The sequence below is a fragment of the Symphodus melops genome, assembly GCF_947650265.1.
Source record: "Symphodus melops genome assembly, chromosome: 7".
NCBI classification, from domain to species: Eukaryota; Metazoa; Chordata; class Actinopteri; order Labriformes; family Labridae; genus Symphodus; species Symphodus melops.
The window spans coordinates 15,857,273-15,881,999 of NC_136697.1; the positions used below are offsets into that span (position 1 = coordinate 15,857,273).

General features: G+C 41.5%; 1 protein-coding gene across 2 annotated transcripts in view; it reads right to left on the reverse strand.

The window, feature by feature from the left end:
• Positions 1-24,727, reverse strand: part of ephb1 (EPH receptor B1) — a 147,531-nt gene that overhangs the window by 82,364 nt on the left and 40,440 nt on the right. For both annotated transcript variants that reach the window (XM_079349214.1, XM_079349213.1), the window contains exons 2-3: positions 17,634-17,698; positions 2,493-3,174 (exon numbers count right to left, since the gene is read on the reverse strand). In XM_079349214.1, coding sequence (XP_079205340.1) covers positions 2,493-3,174; positions 17,634-17,698 — 747 coding nt within the window. The remainder of the gene's footprint in view (positions 1-2,492; positions 3,175-17,633; positions 17,699-24,727) is intronic.

The following is a 24,727-nucleotide window of genomic DNA, read 5'->3' on the forward strand; positions in this document are numbered from 1 at the left end:
GATTTCCCACTTCCATGCATCACAATGCCTCCCCTTCTTAAAACAGTACCTTCCCTTTTCATGTTTCACTCAACAATAGCAACTATTTGACTACTTCTAATGTCTTCTTTTTCTGTCTTTGTTCCTGTTACTTCGTCTCTAATGGGCAATTACTTCAGAACCCAATGCTGAGGCCATGTTATTGCAGCAACCCTCAATTGATTGGTTGCCCGTAGTACGCCGCTTCCTCAAGCTCTTTAAGGTTAGATTTCCTTGTTTAAATAATGGATTGCAAGCCTTTGAAATAAAAAGGACTGCGTGGGAAAATAAAAGGTTGAGATTGCTCTTATTGGAGGGGCCCTATAGTGGAGATGAGAGGGGAACAGACTCTAGATGAGTCTCAGGAGAGTAAGCTTGATATGAGGTACATAAATTGCGGCATGCATGCTTTTGCAAACCATTGTATGGGTCGTCCTTAGACTTGAGTTCAACCTACGCAATGTTTAACAGGTTTATTCTTCTTTCTAAAGCCACAGACCAACAATTACTTCCCTCCATCAGCCTTTTTACATACCGCACATAATAATATATTACCATCCGAGAGAGAGAGACTTCAGACTTAACCCAGCAGGAAGTCCACTTGCTATGGGTACTTAAAGAAGGAAGCAGGCGGGATTGTGGGAATTAGTGGAAATATACGTCTCCCCCTCTGTTCAAAGGGGCTTTGTAGTGTCTACTGGGGGACTGTGTATGTGCATGTTGCTGTATTTGTGTGTGTGTGTGTGTGTGTGTGTGTGTGTGTGTGTGTTGTGTTTGTGCTGTTTACAGAAGTACCAACATCCCCCACTAAGCCTCCAACTAACACTTGGGGATACCTGGCTCCAATTACCTTTTTTTTTAATAGTGCCTAAGGTAAAGGTAAATAAAAGAGGAAAAAGGTTTGTCAGAAGATAGGACCATTATTTAGCTACATTTTGTTGTAAAATCCCTGTAGTGAACTTTACTTGACTTTACCCATACGGTATCATGATATGCAATAACACATTTGACATACAATAACCATTTGTGACGGCACTCATCTCACAAAGGTTTTTTTATTAAGTATCTTCAAATAAAAAAGGCTGTTTTTGTTCTGTTCATATAAAAAAATTAATCTGCACCGTACATGACACAACACAATTTAAATATATTTATAAAGGAGCCAGAAGAAGTTTTTTTTTTTTTTTTTTTTTAAATGGAGAAAACTGTGCTCAGCTCTGTCAGTTGCAGTTATATAGTATATAGAATAACATAACATCATTTGAGTAAGGTATTAAAAAATAGTGTATTTCTGTCTATCTAACATTTTGTTTTGTTTACTTAAGTTACTGTTTTAAATGTCATGAGTTCAAACGAAGATTCACAGCTCGGAAAGTAAAGTCATCAAAGGTATTTTATTACTGTCTGGTAAGACAAGAACGTTTGTTTTAAAATATGCAAATTAAAGTGGACCTCGCAATGAAACAGAATATAATAACCATGGAAACAAGATTGGAAACACTCAAAATAAATGAACTGTGGACATTGTTAGGCAGGAGGAGGTGAAATTCATAAATGCACTTCCATTAATGCGTAAATTCAACCAACCTCGTCTTTCTCATTTCAAGTCCTCGTCCTCGGTTGTGTATGTCAGTGTATGGGTGTATTTTGAGTTGTCCATAAACCAATGCAAGAAGGATATACAGTAGTCACAGTCCCATACTGTGCTTTGTAGATATGTGGCAATCTCATATCTGTTTATTGATCAGAGCAGATGTGCGTCAATCAATCTTATCAGGGCTCCGCACACTCTCCAGCTCACCTCCAGAGGCAGGCCAGCCAATACTGCACCACACTGAGAGCTCCGAGCCACTCATATTATCTTCAGATACCTTGCAAACATTCTCTTTGTATGTATGTGCGTGACTGAGTGAGAATAGCAGCATGCAGAGCGTAAAGGTGTATTAGAGGACAGCCAGAAAAAAGAGAGAAAGTGACAGCTTGAACTAAAACCCTCGCCTTTACGTACGTGTTATCATCTATTCCTTAGAACTTAGTCTTCCACACATCATACTGTGGCAGACTCAAACCTCTCGCCATCTGTAAAGTAGGCTGCACAGAAGGCTGGCATTCGCTACAGATTAAGAATCAATGCTAATGTGCCTTTCTTGTACACTGGAGGTGGATGTGATCAAGGAAGAAGAACGGTACATCACGCTCAGCAAAAAGCATGAAACACAATCAGTCAGCCATTCCCATGATGCAGAAAATGTTTGATCCAAGACTGACTGGCGACTTGTTATAGTGCTGGTTTTCAAGTAGAACATATCCATGTCAACTGTCTTGACTGCAGTTATCTATTTCTATCATGACTCGTCGTTTTAAAGGGGAGCAAAATAAAAATCAGGGGAAAAAGTTGGATGTCAGTTTCTGGCAAATAAAAGAGGCAACACACATAAGTAGCAACTACTAGATGATTATAAGAACTGACTTACCTCGACACACGTTTCCATTGTCAGGTTCAAACCCAGCCTTGCATGTGCAGCTTCCAATAGGAACCATCCACTCCCCATCACCATTGCAGTACAGCTTTATAGGGACATCTACTTCCTCCGAGTTGGGAATGCAGATTCCTCGAGCAATAACCAGGGAGGTGCTCTCAGCCCCCGTCATGGTCTCTGGAAAGATCGCAAAGTTTTGCACCACACTTGGGCACTTCTTATAAAAGACCCTGACTGACAGCAGAGACATGCAAGCACCATAGTCCTGAAAGGCCAGGTAGAAGCCATTTTTAGATAGTGGACCAAAACTCCGCACTTCTGTGTTGACCTTCATCAGGCGCCCGCCAAAGTCCACCTGTGAGAAGCTTTCATCTGCAGCAATGGTGTCCACTTTGAGGTAGGGGGCTTCCATCCAGAAGGCAGTGCCCTTAGTGGCAATGACTGCATCAGTTTCATAGTAGTAGAGGTTGAACGTCTCCTTACAGGAGCCGGGGACATTGGGGATGGAGCTGCAGTCGCGCACGGTGAATCGAATCTCCACATAGATGCGCTGCGCCCCACGCCGATCAATGAAGGTGGTGAGGAGCCAGTTGTTTTGACTTGGCTCAAAGACATTACACACCTGGTATGTCCTAATGGTGTTGAGGTTTTCATCATAGCCGCTCACCTCCTCCCACTACAGAAAGAGAAACAGAGAGAAGAGTGCACATGGTTGATTAGTAATCATCTGTGATAAATCTGTGCTGCTTCCTTATTTTTTTGTCTGGAGAGAATGCTAATATTAGCTGAGCCACCGAGAATTTGTACACATATCAGTAATCTCCCTAAGGCCCCAAATTTGAGTCTTCTTCCTGGATTAACAGAAGGAAAGCCATCCGTCGAGCTCCAAGGCTTATTCGTCTACTGAGAAAACAGAAATTTCCTTCATTTTCTGAATAATAAACAATTCCTCAAGTGCATCAACAGAAATCATACTACCTTGCCATCTTGTTCTCAAAAACACTCAACAGCTGTAATATGTGTACTGCCCGCCTATAAGCACAGACCCAGTAATTACTTTGGATGCCCGGCTATTTGCAGTCTATGTCGAGCGTGGCTGTGCACTAAGTTGACGCATTATAAATGGTGTGTAACAAATTCAAGATTATGCACCATTGAATTACAATTAGAGAGACTCGGGCTGCTACATGGCAGCCAAGAGCTTTTTTGATGTAGAGGCATGGTTGAAAACTGAGCTGGAATTACACTGCAGTCCATTTTCTGCAGGTGTGACCTATAAAGTATGCTGTATGAGCACCAGATAACCCTTGATGGTGACAAAAAAAAGGAAAATGTGCTATGAACATGAAATAAATCACTAAGAATCAGAAAAATAGATAACTGATTTAAAAGGAGCTCGTCTGGAAATATGCTTTAACAACTTTCAATTTGTTAAAGACAACTTTATAATACGGGCTTATACATTGTGACAGTTATTAAATATTCCTTACAAAACTTGAAATTAACATTATTTTGGTCCTGAAATTCTCTTTGAATTGTCCCTTTTAGTTAACGTCCTCTGTCTGTAATAAAACCATAATTATTACTCCAGTTTAAAGCAACAGCTTGGCTCTGATTTATTTCTCAAAGCCCCCCAACCACCAATGATCCAAACCGCTGTAGGCGAGGAGGAGTTAATGAGGTCTACAGCGGAGTGAGTGGGCCTCCAGTCAGTTCATGTTTCTTGTGTGCATATATCTCCTGGTACTTCCTCCTTCTTCTGACCTTTAAAGCCCTGGCTGCTCAATCAGGCCTAATGGAGAGGGGAAGACATCAGCGCTCCTCACACAGCACAGACAACGGAAAACAATGGAAAAGATTCAGAAATGTTTTGACATAACTTTGTAAGAGCGAGGGATTTTTAAAGTTAATCCCCCCCCCCCAAAAAAAAATGGAGATAAAACTTATTTGGGCAAGGACTACATAGTCAAATCTGGAGAGAAAACCTTTTTGGGTCAGGTTTGGGCAAGGCGAAAAAGGAGGGAGAAGACGCAAGAAGAGCAGTGACACTGCTGACATGATAAACGAGTTTACAGGAATCTGAGGTGCAAATTAAACTCTTTTTTTCACCAGCAGTCCCTGTGAGCCCACTCGGCTGTACTCTTCTCCCCCCTCTCATCTCCTCTCCTCTCTCTTCCCCGTCTGCTTCCCTCTCTCGTCTCTGCTCTGTAATGACCATTCATCAGCATTACAGGAACCTGTCCCTTTCAGCACTGCCTGCTCATTAATACAGCGAGCCCTAGGCTCCTCTGCACCCGTCTGCTCCGGTCTAGGAGGGGGTCTTCACTGCCCTTCGTCTAGCCAAATGACCACCATCTTTCACGCCAGTGAGAGGCCCGAGGCATCTCAGATAATGTCTGTCTGAAAACTGTCCATGAATTCATTGGTTCATATAATAACTAAGTACAATTTCCTATTTTGTAGATACTCAGTGTAACCATTGTGTCAGAGACAAATACAACTATTACAAGTTGGATCAGCTCATTTGCAGAAACAGTGCTAAACAATTTCCTCATATCTTTTCAGCAGTTTCATTCATCTGCTGCTCATATCTGTGTGTTGGTGTGTGCATGCTCAGAGAACGTGCCGTTTATAATTTGATGCTTTACCAACCACATATTGATTTGCTGGCTGCTGCTTGTCTGCCAAAGAGCTGGAGGCTAAACGCCACATTTCTGTTTCTGTAGGTCCAAAACAATTGTTTACTCTTAGTATCAACATCCAAATCCATACTTTAGGGTCTTTATCATTTGCGCCTTTTCTAACAACATTGAATTGCTTGTGACATGTGCAGTAAAGAGGCAAGGACACGATCCACTCCAATCACATATGCATTTACATTCACATCAATGCTCTCTCTCCATTGCTTATTTCTATTTCTTCTGCAGACCTTTTTACATAATTTAAATCAAATCTATGCCCTGCACTTCCCTGTGACATCTCTTTGACCTTGCAAGAGAAAAGAGAAGGCACCATCACCTGTCACCTATCGCTGATAATGGAATTCCCTGGTCTTTGCATCCATTTCTTCCTGAAGGATTTGTGGAAAAAAAAAACCTTGTTAGTCCTGTGCTGTGTATATTTAGTCCATGCATTATGGAGCTAAACATAGTCGCATGTTCCAGACATATATCATTCATATTGTCTCAAGGTGAAGATGGAGCCTGAGGCATCATTAAATCTATGTTCCTGAGTGTATCTCATCTTACAAACACACCCCCCCCCCCCCCCCCCCCCCCCCCACATGGTTTCCATGTTGAAGATAACCCATCAGTTTAGATAATAGAAGATGATTCGATTTCCATTAAAGTCCTATTGAAAAACAAAAATGGAGTAGCACTTGATGTGGAGAACATTCAGATAAAATAGAAGTAATGGTATAATAAGTATCCCACAAAAATCAGTGAGATAAAAAAAAAACAACAACATTAGTGGTAGATTGGTGACAATTTTCAGACTGATGAATATGACACCATTATCTAGCAAAGTGGCTGGTTGTCACTGTCAGATGAATATTAACAAGAAGTAGTTACAATAGTGTTGTGGAATTTATCTGTTAACTACCATTTTTCGCCTCACCACCACCTACATTTTAGGCAAAAGTGGATAACGTTTTAGTCATGGCATCAGAATCTGTAACAGACCAAAAGGATATCTCTGTGAACATCTCTATGACCTATACATGCCTTTTGAGAGTCGTCAATAAAGTAAGCTCCTTCGATAAGTTTTCATGCACACATATCTGCACTGATAACTGTTTAACCAATCTCACTGTACATGATACACTTTGTCACTGATAATACATCAGACAAGTACTGGGAGCCTCTTTACACAACACTCATCTTTAATGCCAACTGAATGCACCCATTGGCTCCACTGTAATAGCTTTCCTTTTGCCACTAATACAGGAGACACTCTTTCTCTGCCCCTGATTGTCAAGTGTGCCCATTGTGTGTGTCATTATGGCTGCTCTGTTTTATAGCCGGTAGCAAGGAGATGGAGGAGCTATGGATTCACAGAGCTTAATGTTTGTGTTAATGACCAGTCACAGCTAGCTGAGCCGCAGAAGAGGGGCGGGGGGCAGCAAGAAAGAGACAGAGTGATGGATAAAAGAAATATACAGGAGTGGAGGGGAATCAAGGAAAAGGGGGGGTGCAGTAATATATTCAGGCTGATGTTCCCCATCCCACTGCCTCAGCTCACCGCCATCAAGCCATCAATACTATGCCCTCATAAAAGGCATTCATCACATTGATCTCCTGCCATTACCTTCAAAGGCTAAAATAACACAGAGCAGCTCAGATGGCCGCACTGTTGCTCTGGAGGACGATAGCTTCCAGCCACGTGTGGGGGACAAGTCGAGCCCTAATTATAGGGTTACCTACAGTATGAGATCCTGGATGTAACACCTGTGGACAATAACAGGAGAAATGGACTGAACTAATGGGTCATTTAGAGCAGGCGTGATGGGAACACGACATCAGCTCCAACACACATGCTGCAAGAATACCGCCTACAGTATCAAAAGCTATTGATATAACAATAGTACAAACAATCTAGAAATTAACATTTCTATCTCAAGAAAATAGGACAAAAAAGAAAATTGCAATAATCGACTACTTCACTATACTAACTTTGTGTGCTACTTATAGTCAAAGCATTAAACTCTGACTTTCCCAAAGGAACACTATGCTTTTTCACGACTTACCCAAAGGATTCTCAGTCTGGTTTATGGTAAAATAGTTTCAATACCAACAGTTCCTCTGTCTACGATAATCTTTAGTTTTGTCTTCAATGCGGTTTGTCCAGAGAGGACTTCCGATCGGCGAATTTCAGCTCCATTAGCACACTAATCTTTTCCTTAACATTCTGTGCAAAGGCATTAGACATCTTTTCCTCACAAAACAGCCTGTCACTATTATTCCATTGCTAACCTGAGCACTGGTCTTGTGCAGCTTTCTTGCTTTTGAGCCTGTTTTCCAAAAAGACTATTGTGAATATATATTTTTTTTTTCTTCATCTCTAGACACATTTTCCCCCAAAAAAACTTGAATAGCTGGGGTTTAATCAGTCAGAAATGAGTAATAATGGGCCATACAGGTAGGAGCTAGGCAAAAATGATTCTCCCAATCTGAGTGCCTCTTGTGACCTCTGGGGATTGTGTTTATTTATAGCTCCAACCCCAAGAGGATTGGCCGGCACGTCAGTGAGCGCCTAAGAGTTTTCTGTTCATTTATCATTGCGGGACTAAAACATGTGGGTGGATGCAAGAAGGAGATTCATACTACAGGCTAAGCATGGACATTTTAATAATGAGCCTATTTGTTATTCATGACAACACAACATTGTTCTGAGGCAGGGAAAGTACACTGTCATAGAATCCATGTTTTTTTTTTTTTTTTTTTTTAAATTAGATATGAATAAATCAGGATTTAAAGGCCTTTTCATGAAAGGGAAGATAGAATAAAAAAAGCAATGGAAGCGCAAACAGGTGAAATTCCCATCGACAAATTCGTAAAGGCCAAGGTCTCAGAAGGACAGTGGATTATACCTGGACATGAAAAGCTGAGATAGGGATTGAACTCTTAACGCCCCTGCTGAAAGATGCTCCTCTCATTTTGCAAAGCTCACTGCCGACAGTAATCACAAGCCAGATAGCTTTTTTTTTTCTCTGCAGAGGCTGCCTCGAATCCCTCTGACTTAATGAGAACATTTGCATTTCAACCTTTGGGGTCTGTTCCTTGAAGTCAATAGAATGGACATGGCAAATACATTACAGCAACAGCTGGTTTTCTTTAACAATAACAGCAGCATTTACTTTTTTAGACACACACTCATCGCCTCTTAGACTTTCACAATTTCTGAATCTCCCACCTCGCAACACAAACGCACACACACAGCACTGGAGTGTAGCTTTTAAAATATGCAGCGGCATGATTGCTTTTATCATTTCTGATCAGCTGTGTTATTGAATGAGGGTATGCTGTCGGACCAGTTGCATGGGAATTATTATTTTGCGGGGGCATCTGCGGCCTAGTTCCGCCTGGTTGGATGTGATGGATGGGGAGGAAATGGTGATGTCTGAAACACTCCCAGCCCTGCCAGATCCCAGCCACTACATAATTACAGTCACACAGTTTGACAGAGCCAAAAGAGAACTGTGTTTGTAAGTCTGCATGCATCAGAATGAGACTTATTGAAAATCTGCTCTCTAACCACGCCCATGACCCGGATCAATGCTTTTACTGAAAGTGAGGCGAGCAGGCAAGTTCAAGTTGCTGAGTATGACCAAAAAACACACAGAACTTTTTTTTTTTATCTGTTCTGATGGCTTTCATGCAAAAATATAATTAATTAATTTAAGTTGTGTTTTGATCATGTATACCAAGGAACAATTACAGTAAAGAATTTGTGTGAATATTCCACTTACAGATACAAAAAACACCACTTAACATGGTTACGCTGGTCCATTTCACAAAATAAAAGTCAAACCATCAATCAATGACCAAACGAGCGAAAGGCTTATTTCTGCTTATCCTATATAATTCCTAAAATAACCCAAAACATCAGCAATACAAAACAAAACAAAAATAGCAAAAGCAGATTTAGCCCAAAATATTCTTCAATTCTGTGTATGCTTTCATTGCATGTAAAAAGCTGCTGTATTGGCACTATACACTACACTTGCAATTTGGTCTCATTATAACCACTCAAATCTCTTTGATATTGCTTATTCCTTCGATCCTAAAAGCGATGCACGTAATGTGGAATCACACTGTGCCATTCAAGTGAACAGTCTACACAGGCGACTCACTTTTCCACTCCTCGCATCCAACTTTTGTAATATCATTATCGAAGGCCGCATTTTCTTGCTACTGTACTTACCTTGAAGCCGCAGCTGCTCTCCTCAACTTAAGATGTTCATACATTGATCTGCTGGTAAACATATCTCTCCAAGTTATTGTGGGAGTTACTAAACACAGCTTCTACTGTTTACACTGAAAACAGTAAGCTGCAAATCAACAATAATTTTCTTTTTTCACCCGAGACGAAAGAAATGTGTTAACTACAGGCCATTTAGCTTCTTCTTTTTCTACAGAAGAAAAACTCTTATCATTAATACAAACATAATTCAAAGGGATTAGTGGGTGGTGGAGCTTTAACAAGGTTGCTTGACGTAGGTGGCAAACAAGAAAGCAATAAATCATTGAAAATTACGGCAGCTGATGATTTTAGTAGAATTGAAGAAAAAAAAAAGATATCTGTACTGATGTCTGTTTGATAAGTTTGAAAAATATCAAAACACTCAAGACATGGCTTGTAAAACAACTAAAGGTAAAATGAGTATTGACATGAAAGTCCTGATACTTTTAAATATATTTTTCGAACTGAGTCAACATTTCATTGTTCAATTACAGCCGTAATAAAATTCAAAACGTATCAATTTTGACTGATAAAATAACATAAATCCATTTGTTGGAATATGATAAAATTACTGTCACATATTTATTTAATGATTCAAATCTTTACACAGTTACCATATAAGGACTGAACAAGAAGGCTTAAAATAAATAAATGTTAATGTATTTGTGTTGCAACAAAGAACTGTTTCTTTTAGACTTTTATCTCTTAAAGCACCTGGTAACACCCACTCAGGTGGTACCTTCATAAAAAACTGTGCACTCACAGTGCCTCTGCACGGCTCTCAGTTTCCAGTAACAACATTACCTTAAGTCACCCTGGGTGAAAGGCTTAAGCCGTATGTTTATTGAAATATGACAGCCTTTGTGACCTCATGGATCTATTGTGGAGGAAGATAAGGAGGAAGACTAAATGATTCACCAGCACTGTGTATATTGGAGATGTGCCTTGTTGCACCAGCAGGTCTGTTTGGAGAAAAAAAAAAAACACAATCCGAGAGGAAAGAAACAGAGAAAGGAAAGGAGAGAAATCGACAGAGAGACCATGCAGAATGTAAAGAATAAGAGCTTAAATAATTCAGCGTATGGAGAGGTAAGAGGAGTGAGAGCAACAAATAAGTGAAAATTGCGAGCTGTCATTCTGCAAGCCTCCTTTGGCAAATAACAAGGGCCATTTAGCGGCAAACCGCAAGGAGTGTGTCAGCAGGGTTTAGGAGAATGGTAAGTTTCAAAACTTTGTGGGTGCAAAGGGGCCCCTGTTTGTTCACATGTAGTGTGTGCAGAAAAAAAAGCTGGGGGAGTAAAAGTGAAATTGGAGCAAAAAGGGAGTCTGTGACCAAGAGAGGAGAGTAAAGAAAAACTAGGGTCGAAAAGACAGCAAAAGAGTGAGTAGAAAAGGATAGAGGAGAAGAATGGGGAGGATTTAGTGCTATTTCCACCAGCTCTGTAAGACCGCTGAAATAGCAGGTACTATAGCAGGTGGTAGGTTAGACACACAATAACTCCCACACACATAATTCACACTCGGCTTTCATACATTTCTTTACACTCTCCCAAAGGTTTGCCAAATTATGGATAGGCTCATTTCTCCTTTCTCTTCTTCGCCCCAGTTCTTATTACATCCAAGAGAATTCTTACATGTAAAATGTTAAGGGGGAGATCCACAGGAAGGGAATCAATAATTGAGGTAGCCGCATGTTATTTTGTTTCAAGGATGAATAATACAAGGTAGCAATAGTCTTTCAAAACCAGCCTGATTTTGCATGTATTGATTCTGTTCATTAACTTGGACTGTTAAAATGTTATTTAGAGCTGAAATATGACATGGGTGTGGTTCTTTCACACTAACAAACATTAGAGAACATGAAGACTGAAACACAATGCCGCACACAGGCAAACACACACACAACACACACACACACACACACACACACACACACACACACACACACACACACACACACACACACACACACACACACTGAAATAAGTGATTTCATTTCTTTACAAATCTGCTCTTCATGCTGCGTTTTTTTGTCCGTGTCTGAGCTCAGAGCAAATTCAACTGTCTGGCTACACAACTAAATCCCACTCTTTAACCACTGAGGCAAAAATGAAGCAGGTCCCACTGGTATCACAATGTCAGCCATCTGTGTATTTGCAGGAATCAGCGCATACATTGAAAAAAGTCATTACTGGAGAGTTTATGAGAAGTTAAGGATCGCATGTGCAAATGCATGCTTAACTAAATTCTTGTACATGTGTGCACTTTTTAATGGGTTTGTGGATGAGTGTTTTATGTATATAGGTGCATTGCGTGTGCATGTAAAGGAGACACTTTTCTCATGTGGCTGCTGAAGCACAGCGAGTATGACTCAGTCATTTCCCCCCCGTTCCATGCGTTCCAGCTCAACTCTGCAGGTTCAGAGTTCACCTCCATCCTTTCTCTCTTCATCTCCCTCCGTCTTTCTGCCTTTTAACTCGCCATTGTTCCAATGCTTTTATTATGCATGGATGCATACTAAAACAATGTTTTCTTCCTTCCCATCTACTTTTACTCTTCTTTACTTTCATTGCTTTACTTTTCAATCCTGTGTTCCCTTCTGCACACTGAGCCACAGCCTGTTTTGTCCATCAGGAAATGAATTATTGAGGTGTATTGAGTCTGGTCAGCAGATGGTGGGATGGCTGTTACGGATCTATCTGCGCTCTTTAGGAATAGCTGAGTGTATGCCGACACCTGTCCAGTTAAGGCCCACATGGAGCTTTGCTGAAGCCTCTAGCGCAGTGGGGGGAGATTGGACTGGGTTGCCCTAAACCTGTTCTTCTCCAGCAGCTTCTGCACTCGCACATGCTCACATATGCAGGTCCACATATGCAAAGGCACACTTAGGCTCCATAAAATATGCCTGAGCACACACAAGACCTACAGAAGGGAGATGCATTGGAGAGTAAATAAAAACAAACGCGTCAGGACGAGATCCATTCTCTCTCCCTCATTGTTATGCAGCAGCTACATCCAAAGGACAGAGGTATTTTCCTCAAAAATCTCTACCATATCTTTCTGCGTACAGCTCACTCCCCAGACCTTTCCCCACCCAATACTTAACCTCCACTACCTTTCACTGTTGCACTTGGGAAACTCTTTATCCTTCTCCTCCTCCCCAAGCCCCTAAAAACCTGCTCCATTTATCCACCCTAGATTGCACTCAGCATGTCGATGCAGCTAACAACCCCCCCCCCCCAAAAAAAAAAAAAAAAAATAAAATAAAAATAATAAAAAGGGCCTTCCCCTATCTCCAGGGATCTCACCTCCAAGCAGGGACCCTGTCTGTGACCTCCAAGAGTCACATGAGTTAAGCCGCAAGCTCGCACAACCGCAGCTGAGCTTTGCAGTTGCTCCATGCCCGCTTTTTTTTTTTCTCCCATAATTGATCTCTTGAACCTTCACACACTGGTTGGTTGCTCCTGATCCCCCTCAACCCCCCTCCTCCTGCACCCCATCCCTTTCCTGATTGCGCAAGACTTTTTTAACCCTTCCACTTTAAACCAGCACATTTGATCCTTCTATGGCATCACTTTGGATCCCTTCTGCCCTCTCTCCCCGTATTATTCTCTGTTGCCCTTTTATTTCATTCAAAGATGATCTTCTTCTTCTTCTTCTTCTATTTAACAAACCCCCACTTTACCTCATCAGCTAGCATGACAAAAGTGGAATATCTCTGAAAAAAAACTGTTGAACTTAACATTTTGTGCAAGGAATCAGCTTGCCTCTGACCAGCATGAGAGATTAAGGAAGTTCTTTTGGCAAGAATTATATTTCCATGAAGGGATTAAGACCTCTGCAAGACGGCCATGTTGCTGCCCAAGGTTTCTATGGTGGTCTAGAATAGATAAAACTTAGTTCTCCTCAATTATATCTTTCTGGTTAAAATAATACAAGCTTTTGTAGAAGTAAACCTCTCAATTACTTGGTATGTTTTTAATTTTTTTCCTTTCACGAGCGAGCAAATCCCTTAAGAAGTCTGTGTGGGTGCATACATGGCCATAAAATAGTTTCTCCCTTGATCTAAATATGTTAGAGAAAACTTGGCAAATCAAACATTTCAGAAACTAGGTCACTGATGAAAGCTGAAAAATATTTTCATTAACTTTAAGTTCATGTAAATATACATAACCATGGCCAGCATTTGTACTACATGCATGTGTGTGCATATATGAGTCATTGTCCTTTATATCTTCAGTGTCACATTGCCACACGCAAAGGTCAGAGGGGCATTTGCCGAACTCACTGCGCGCAGAGGAAGACTGATTGAGAGAGTGAAAGACGGTGACAGAGAGAGGAAAAAGTCGACTGACTCATAATGGCGCAGGTCAACAAGAAACAGCAAAGACGTGCAAGGGAAGAAAGGAAGAAAGAGAAGGACTACATCCAACATAAATGAAACAATAAAAGAATGTTGGCTCAAGAATGCACATTATGAGAGACTAATGCAATCATGTTTTTCATGTGCACATCTGTTTTCCTGCAGAGCTCTTCCCTCAAGCAGATGCTAATACAGGAGTGTGCCGTTGCATACTTGCGCTTATTTTATATTCAAATGGCCGGCTCTGATATGTCCTTGTGTTTACATCGCTGGAACTAATGACACTGCTTCTGTAATCCTTCAAAATTAACCCTTCAGGTCAGCCGACCACAAACAGGCACACATCTCGACTTCTTATGAACTCCTGAAGGAGAAGCCACTAAGGGAAGTTGATGAGATGCATCGAATGGCTCCAGGACAAAACACGCGTGTGTGTGTGTGTGCTTGTTTCTGTTTTTGTGTGCAACAGAGGGGAAGTAGTCAGGGTCACATGGGGGGGGGGGGAATTGATTAAGTAGCCAGTGGTGATGCAAAAATGCTAGATTATTAAAGTCTGTATGTGTAGTCATACATGTCAGAGGGTGTTGTTTTTGTAACTTTAGACTACACCACTGTTAACAGCCCCTGTAGGCTACATTGAGGGTTACAGGAGCTTGTATCAGTACAGAGTATTCAATAAGGTACACTCAGATGGAATATACACGTGTCTGGTATGTTATTAAATTCTGGGAATAAACTCATGTGTGCGAAACATGTGCACAAGTAACCCTCTGAGATGAGCGTCTTTCATGAAAAATCAACACCATTTCATGTAATGACATCTTTAGCTCTCACACAATCTAATTCCATTAAACCCTGTTAAATTCGGGGATTTGTAGTTATTTGCTTGTGTGGGAGATTGCTAGCGAGAGTGAATAAATCTGCACATTCGTAATGCATTGCTCACACACTACGAGCAAGGTCAAGTAAGCAGTGAATGAGGTAAGTTCTTAAAGGGAGCCTTATGAGTGTATTCTCCCTAAAGCAGGTTTTCTGCCTGTCTGAACTTTTACACCAGGAGCAGCTTAAAAAAACTATGCTCAACACAGTCGAGGGGCTCTGTGTGCCTGGAGGCTCACTGAACTGAACAGGCTTCGATGGAAACAGCACTTGAAATGTCTCTGCTCAGCGGGATCTATTGGACATTTTCACCTGACAAGTGACAACTTGAAGCTGATCCGTGATGTTTATTCGAGGGCATACTATGGAAGGGTCAAACAACGTCACGTGTCGACCCAGGTGATCCTTTTAAAATGATAAATACAGCTTTCAAGACGAAATGTATCAAGTGGAGGAGAAAAAAAAAACAGCCCAATCCTAAAGAAGATCTCAGAATGTAGAAAGAGTGCCTCTTTTTTAAGCTTCAACTCAAAATTGTTAAGGTTTATTTTGGGGCTTTTTATGCCAGAGAGTGAAAAGAGGGTAGATTCAGAAATCGGGGAGGGAGGGAGGGAGGGAGGGAGGGAGGGAGAGGGTCGGAACGACATGCAGGAAAGAATCCACATGTCATATTTAAAACCTGCGCTGCCCACTTGCAGGACCACAGCATTACATGACAGTTTCATCCACTGCACACAGAGACAGTAAAAAAAAAAAAAAAACCTGGAACAACAGGCACAGAAGTCAGTGACAGGAACTAAGAGCTCAGTTTTACGTTAAGTCTCTTCAGTGTTTTTTTTCCTTCAATTCGTTGAGAGTCCACAATCAACACGATCCTGACCGATCACATTATGTCTTACACTTCTGATCATTCATATTTAAGGATTAGATGCATTAGATTACATTTATCACTTTCTTTTCAGCACATGAGCTCAAACTCAGACATGAAAATGTCCGAATGGAGCGACAGATGGAGCGCGTTCACTTATCAATAGGCTACCCAATCAATATATCTTTTTTTGGAGAATGTTATTTATTGCATTAAACACATATGTATTCATGGCCTTAACCTTGAGCTTATATTTAAGCCCTGTTTCGACCAAACAGTCCGGTATGGATCAGTATATTTTGGTATGGTTTGGTTCGCTAAAGCTTGATCCTGTTTGCATGTCCACTGCCAACCGTGCCATATTTGGTAGGCCGTGTGTAAGCTGGATGCCGATAGCAACGTCAGCTACGTAATAGCATGACATTACAGCAACGTGACACAGTGTATCCCGCTAATAAATTCAACAGAGTAAAGTAAACACAGTAAACAAAGACCAACGTCGAGAAATTCATCTACTTTGTCATTGCAGTGTTTCCCTTAGATGCATTTATCTGTGGCGGAGCACCGGTCCTGAAATATGACCATCTCTGCTGATTTTTTTATAAAATTATTATTTAAGAGCGAGGAACAGGCAAACGAAAGGAGAGGAGAAATCACCTTATAGTATTTTGCCCTGCGGACAGTTGATATTAGGACAATTAACACATCTCTGATTGAGAAACTGTGCATTGGCATGTGGCTCTTTGTTACAAAACACAATCAAGCTTTGTTTCACAGAAGGCTGTGTGCTGTGAGGAGAAATACAGACGAATAAACAATCGACTGTGTATTTAAATGTGGAGGTTTGGTTTGCCGCTGTCGCACGGAAAGTGATTCTTTCAACCAATCAACGGACTGTAGTGTTAAGCTCCACCTTTTAGGGTCAGAGCAATACTTGGCACCCCAACAGAAGGGTAACAAAAAGTAGGATGGTACGGGTCTGTAATTTGGGGATCTTTCCCGGCTTTAGTCTACGGAAACATCATCAAATGCGTGCTGTACCGAGATGAACCAAATTGAACCGCTTGGTGGAAACGGAGCTTTTGAGGAGTGTGTTCACATGTGAAACATTCACAGACACACAAACACAAGCAAATTAAAACTGGTATCCACATAAAACAAACCAACAGAATTGTAAAGGTTCCAGGTTGTTTTAATTACAACTCCCATGGGTGGCCCTAAAAGATGGGGTACAACACTATCCAGTGTTAAAACGGTGCCAAAGCTCTGTCCAAGATGCAATAAAGGCTCCCTTTACACGTGTGTAAAATGCCTCATAAAAGACCCAAAGACCCAGAAAATGTAAGAAACAGTCTCTGTCTGTCCTGGATTGCTCTTGCAAGAGCCGTGCCATCAGTGTTGGTCTATAGAGCTTTTCCATTGAGTTATTAAATTACAGCAGAGGGGACAAGGCATTTAAATTCTCTGAAGGTCCATTTGTGTAATTGAGCAATCATAATTCTAATATGGTGATTCTTCAAGAAAAAAAAAAAACGCTCTCCTTCTGCTGACTTGTCACTTTCCACTCCTCCTTTCATCTGCAGGAGACTACCTGGTAGTTGAGAATAGTTCCCCCCTAAAATCTACCCAAAAAAAGCCCTGAGCATTTCCATCTTCTTTGCTCCTCCTCCCCCGTTTCATCCTAATACCTCCACTTCCCTGCATAAATGTATCATTACAGTATCATTATGTCTATGGTATCCCCCAGCTTCCATTTACAGGGACTTAGGTACTGTGTTCTGGGGCTTACGTGAACCCATTATGTCATTAAGTCATTATGAGCTGGGACAGAGAGAAAATAATACCCATAATAGAGGCCACATTGGGCACTACTTAAGTCTATATCCCATCCTGTCTGCCGGCCAATTTGTCTCTTTGGCTGATCTGACATACACTTTGTTTCATATACTGTAACTCACAAACTTTCAGAAAGAAGTTGACCACAAAATGTGTGACACTGTTTTTTTTTTTTTTTTTTCTTTTTTTTTTATTATTTGTTTTATTCAATATGTGTTACACTCACCCCGGAATTTGGATATGCTGTCCAGCCCAGTTCAGCTGTGGCCACCCGAGTGTCCATCACAGTCTCTGCAGGAAAGAAAGAACCAGAGGAAGAAAGTGGTTAGCCTCAAACAGAGCTATTTTGAGTATCACTCTACAGAGTTGAACCGCATTCAAGCCCCAGTGATCACTTGACACTATCATCGGCGAACAGAGAGGAGATGAATCCTTCAAAGCGCTTCATCCATCTCTGCACGACTTCTGCTAAGACAAGAGACACAGAAACAAAGCCTCGACACTGTGCTGTAGGAAATGTTTGAGAGTCTCTGTCATGCTGTTAAATGCTGGGCTCTGCATTCAGTCTGTGTGAGCATGAAACTACACTTTGTACACCAGGCTTTTGTTTCTATGCCTTGCATGTGCATGTATTTACAAGATGGGCTGACATGGCTAAATCAGACAATATAAGAGTATTTGTGTGTTCTTTTCTTTCATATTAAAATGTGTGTGTGCATTTGCGTGGCTGTGTTTGAGTGCTAAACTTAGACACACGGTTAGGCCAACAAAGAGCAGCTTCATATATGTAGACACTTAGCTCCAAGGCGAGACTACCGTAGGGCAGTTTGTTTACTCCTTAAGGGAACATTCCCTGAGATCTAGTCGGGCAGAGGCCTTAAATAAAAAGGGTAAACAAGCCTTGTCCGTCTCTGTCATTTTCACAATATCTGCATGGATTGTTCAAGCTGTACTTATGATAGCTGTTTGGTACATTGGTTGCATATATAAAGTAGACAAATGTAAAGTTATAAGCAGGGGAAGAAAATGTCACAAGGAGGAGTGGCTTCAATAAAATTGGAATTTATCTATCTCACTCTGGACTACTCCAGAGACACACCTGGGAACATATCTGTAAAATATTAGAACCTAAAGATGATCCCTTCTTGCTCAATCCACTCTACCTAACCTTTAGTGACACATCATAGACAAATAAGTCCAGCAGGTCACCCAAGAAGTTTGTCAGACCTGCTTTGATTTATATCTGCCTTGTTCGCACGCTAAAATCTGGAAACCTGATACAACTCCAGGAAGGTAAAGACGAGTTTTGGCAGTTATCACAAATCTCTCATCTCTCCTGCTTCTCTCTCACACTGAGATTGACTGATGAACTGGGTGACATGTTGGCCTGAGCAGAGTTATGATAGATTCATTATGTCCCCCTATAACGGACAGTTTATTCTCCAGCCAAAACTTTCAATCTTACTGAGAGTGAAGCATTAAATATTTCACCTTTTTTATGCCACAACAAGCCCTGAGTTATTTTATTTATGGCCAAACTGATAAAAAAAAAACTGTGAGACAGAAGAGTGAAGGGTATGTCAGGAACATGATCTGTAGATAAAGAGGGAGTGTGTGGGAATTATCAGAGGGATTGCAGTTGCCGTGTTGTGTTTTGGACATCATCCACTGTGCAAATGGTTGGCTAGCGACACCCACACGTGTTGTTGATAGGGGAGGAATCTCACTCGAATCATAAAAAAAACAAAAAAACACAACCAGCAGATAGTGGCCCTGATCAAGAGAAAGGTTCCAGCCCTCAGCTGCCTCTTTCTACAAGAAAACACACCCGCAGCTGTTGCTTACTTCGAAGAAATCCCATTGAACTTGCACTGATTTAGAATCATTCCAAATGATGGTGCACTTGAAACGCGTCATCTGCAGTTCAAGTGGTCTTGGGTACAAAACAAGTACACTGAGGATGAGTGACAAGCCACCGGTAGGAAGGAAAGCAGCCTTTCATTCTCAATCTCCACTTACTGGGAGAAACTGTCCTCAGACATGAAACCAATTAGCCTTGGTAATTCAGCTGCAATACACATTCACTCAAACAGAATAAGATACACACTGCACACACACACCTCAAGAGCTAACTCAGAGTGCAATTTTCTGTGTACACCTACAGTGACAGCCTTGTTCACACAGGGCTTCCATCAGAGTATTTCAATTTCCCTAAGATCAGCCTCGCCTTGTCTAGTTTCCACAGCCAGCCAGCCAGCCAGCTCCAGCCTGCCCGCCTGCCTGCTCGATGCACAATCATCTGGGGAGATAGAAGGACAAAGCAGCCCTAAGCGGCGGCCAGCGATGTGGGGACTGCCAAGCTTTTCTCCGGGGAAATCACAGAAGCTTTAGTCAAATCACACAGGCACTTGGTAGGCCATTTCCCATTTCCTTTTAAAAGCAAAGGGAAGGAGGCGCAAGACGCTGAAGGTAGGAGACAAAAAAAGGTCAAAGGCCAATTGGAGGAGTGGCTGAGCCATGTTGTGTGCCCTAATGTCTACCATTAGCAGAAACACAGAGCAGACGAAGAGTAAATGGAGTATGCTAAGTGGTTATTAGCTACGGGGTGGAGCCCACAGAGCCGTCATGCCACAGCCCGCACACCTGTGCACTAGCTCCAGGGATTAGGAAAACGTCCCTTGTGTACTTGTGAGTGTGTGCGAGTTTTAAATGAGCTGTTGTGTGGACCATTCATCCTTTTTACAATAAGTGGATACAAGAGTTTCATTTTAAAATGAGCTTCACACATTAATAAGAGAAGTCAGCTCTTTCAAAATTACAAGAGGCACTTTTCAGTTTATTGCTGTTATAATAAGTCATTGTCTGACCTGAGCTTACAAAACAACTTTGGAGGAACTTATAACCATTAAAAAATCTAAAAAGCTGCTTTAACATTTCATGGTAAAAAACATCTTTGACATAAAGATACAAACATGTACAGATCTTTGGGTCAAATATTTCTCTGGAACACAACATTATGTTGCTAGAAATGAAACGGCTTAAGAGCATAGACACTTTATCCTGTTCTCCATCTCCCTGTTTGTGGGTTCTAGTGATTTAACAATGCCTTACTTCTTAGTTTAGACCATTAAGCCTGAGTGAAAACACAAGTCATTTTCTTATTTCTCTAGAATCCAGAATCTAAACCCAGTTATACCTGACCACACACAGGGTACTGGGGCTGCATTAGGAATGTATGTGTGCACATTTCTGACTATCTATTATTCACCATTTGTGTGATCTGTAATCATGCATGTCTATGTGAATATGGGGACATGCATTGTATACTCTTTTTTTTTCTTAGAAATTTCGGCATATCTCCAAAATTAGATAAATGTTCTCTTTTAGTAATACATGTAAACATCTTGTATTATTTTATTTCCTTTGCTGCATTAATTTAACCATGTGTTATCTGATTCAGTAAGAGATGTAGACAAGCTGCAGGCTGTAAGGCACTCCACTGTGTCTTGACAAAGACCAAAAATGTTTGTCACATCACCCCAGCTTTGGCCTCACTCCTATGGTAAATACTTACTTTGTATTTAATAGCTTAATATAGGAATATGATTCAAGATTAAAACTTTTATTTCATAAAGTTTAATTATTCCAGTCACAGAAAATGTAACAATAAAGAAAATGTGGTACCTTTAAATGTTACAAATATCCCAGCAGCCTGTTGCAACACTGGCCCTTAGAACACCTCTGGACATGTACCTTTATCTTCTCACTGTCTTCAGATTTTCAACACGTCGTTTGAAAGACAAGGAAAAACAACAGCTAGCTGTAGTCTCTTGTGTTTGGGAGGTAGCCCACAGTGTTTTCTCCTGCATTCATATTCTGCTATGTCAGCTCCACCTGCAAGTTCCAATAAATTAAACAGCACCAGGTTCACAAGCAGTTCAGTGTGTGGGAAAATTATTAACATAGAGAGCTTAATGTTGACTATGTCACTGTGGCTCATAAATCTATGAGAAAACAATAGCTTGTAGGTGTCAAGGAAGCCAGCTTTAAATGGATTCAAAGAGCTGCAAGGCAGGAGGATGTATTGTGACTACATCAGAGATTATTAGTTACTCTGAAATATACAGAAAATGTGGGCTGGCTCATTGTGTAAGACTCAGTCAAGATGATACACGGGCAGTGTGCTCGTCAAAACCAAGAAGTCAGAAGCATGAGCCAACAAACAAGGCAAAACTGAGGGCCTACAGCATGCAATCCCTGCAAGCAAGCACAGCGCCGTCTCATTAGCAGCAAGTGGGAGATCAATACCAAATGGTAGGCTGTTTCCACAGATAGGGAGAGGGGGATAGAAAGAGGCAAGGAGGGCGAGAGAGACTGCATTAAACATTGATGGGGCCTTGCGTTAGGGATCAATAAGGCAGCCCTCTTCACGCAATTACACGTCAGCAAGCAGTCGCATGATACATCACATGGACACGCATGATTGCCTATTGCTAGCACTTGGGCAAAAAGTACATTTAGAGAAAGATGGATCGTGGAAGAAAGACCAGAAGGAATGGATTGTACAATCTCTCCATCCTTTCTGAGCCCATACGTACAAGTTTAATTCTCCTTTGCAAGTCAGAATGGCAACATGTCTGCATAATTCCCCCCCCCCCCCCCCTTTGTGGTCGCTGTTGTATGACTGTATGGCTGTCGGTCGATACAACACATGCTGAAGTGCCTTTCTTGAGCTCCTCAGCTCCTTAGTCAATATGGTAGACAATTCTCTGTGGATTTTCCTTCCAATCCCATAACACATCTTTTCCATTCATCTATCCTTTAACCACCACCCCCTTTCCAATGTAACCTCCTGCTCATGGATGCCGGTATACTTAGTTATTCAATGAGACAATCATGTCCAGACGTTTGATGCAGCGCTGTGAAGACCTTCTTTTAGTGATTGTTGCAACAAACCTGAATCCTGAGTTCCAACGGGCCTTGACTGACATATTTTTAAGGGGGGGATTGTATCTTTGCTGCAAAATGGAATCAAGATGGGAGGACAAAGAGGAACGGAGAGAGAGGGATCAAAGGGGAAAGACAGGCAGAGATAAAAAAACCAAGGGGAGAAATCAGTGGAATTGGAATGAGCACTTAACAATGATGAAGCCCCATGGTAGCCTGCTGAGCCTGGCATCTTAAATCTTACAAGGCTGGAAACAAAGTGACAAACAAACAAGAGCGAAAGCTGCAGCATCTCCCAAACTAATCAGTCGTCCACTTGAGGGGATTTATGAATAAAAGTGGGACATTTTTTTTCTGTTTTTTTTTTTTTTTTTTTTTCATTGACAAATCATTTGGAAGTGGAAGTTTGTCACATAGACAGACACTATTCACTCACTGTATCCTGGGAAATCACACCCAAATAAAGGATTGTTTATTGAACTGGAATCTTGGACGAGCCCAAGTCCAGCCTGGTTGAGAGCGTTGAGCTGATTTGAAAACTGTGACTGGATTTGAAAGCACAGACAGTACCGCTTCAGGGTAAAAGAGAATATGAAAGAGGTGATATCTTTGATTGAGTCACTATGTTCGACAGCGAAGACAATCCTTGCAAACACAGATGTGAGACTTCTCTAATCTTCGCCACACTAAAGCTGTGTCACTCACACTGAAGGGTTTTTCGCTTTAAATAGACATTACAGAAGCGTCAAAAGAAATACATCAGAAGAAATATGTTGCTTCTATGTCTCCCTGAAGACAGAAATGACAATGTGGCTGATTTGAAAATTGAACAGAAAATTATCTGCTATCCTCGGAGACACTGGCACCGAGTGATGGGATACACAAGTCCCATGTCGCTGAGCCACCGACAGAATTAAATGAACAGGCTCACAGCTCACAAACATGCACTCAAATGTATTAACAGTGTTCTGGGCTCACAGTCACTTACTCTGGCTGAGTGAAAACACGATACTAAACACGAAAGAAGACCAGGTCAGAGACAAGACTGAAAGCCGGGAGAGATGAAAGGACGGGAGGTGGAGAAGCCAAAGTGAAACCAGCAGCAGATGTCAGAAAGAACACACGCACGATAAATTAATCTACATGCAGTATCTACAGACTGTGATGAAATTATTCTATCATCACAGCAAGGTGACATTCTCTTGGCCTTGCACATCTGGCTTGCCACGTCGCATAAAACTTCAGATTCAACCTTGCGGCGCCCACTCCCTCTTTCCCCGCTATTACCGATTTGTAATGTAGTTACTGTGTAAAAGAAGCAGCAACACCCTGAGGCGAAGCCAAAAAGGGACACAGTTGATGCACATCCAGAGGCTGGTGACAACAGACGCATGCATGTAATCACATCCTAGTGGTCAAGGTACATCCAAACAGCTCAAAATCACACCTCCTCCTCTCTTCTTTCTCTTCTTTCTCCCTCCTTTCCCTGCGCTTCTCCTCCTCCCTCTCCTTCTCTCTCCTGGTCAGAGGAGAGAGGTTAGGCACATCATTTGCATTCATTAACATTACATTAGCAGACAGAGTGATCTTTAGAAACCAGGCTGCCGGAGAGTGTCATCTTTAATTCATCATAACCCCACCAACTGCCAACTAAGCACCCACCCCTCTCTCTATCTCACCTTCTTCTCCTCCTTTCTATCTTCATCTCTCCCCTGTAATCCCGGCACATCCTTTCTCCTCCTCTTCCCTGTGCGTTTCTTCACTCCCCATTTACCCCAGTCTTTCATCTTCTTCACTATCCCCTTCTCTCTTTTTTCACTCCGTCGTTCCTTCCCTCATCTCTCTTTCCTCTCATCCTTGTCTTAATGACAGGCTACAGGGGGGGTTGGATTTTCTTCCTGCATCAGCTTTATGCAAGATAGGAAGCAGAGGGGACACACCCAAAGAAAACACAAACGTCAGCCTTCACGCTGCGCCCATAAACACCTTCTAAGCATCCGTCTGCGAAGAGAGACTGAGCTGAGGATCTCCAGGATTTACACAGGGAGCTCCAGGTTTACCTCTGACCTCTGCGTATTACAAAAGAATTCAATCTAATTACTCATTGTTAGCGCTCATACACACACGTACACACACACACACACACACACACACACACACACACAACTCTTTAATCTCAACAGCAGACTTACTTGCCTCTTATCTCTTCTTCTAAAGCTGGCAAATGGCATCTAATTTTCTAGCTGAACTCACAGTCACAGCTTATGAAGAATAAAGTATTTGTATTCATGTATTTATGCATCAAATCCTAGTTTGAGGGCATGTATTGGTAAAAATCTGTGTGTGCAGCTTTGATATTATCCAAAGACAAAG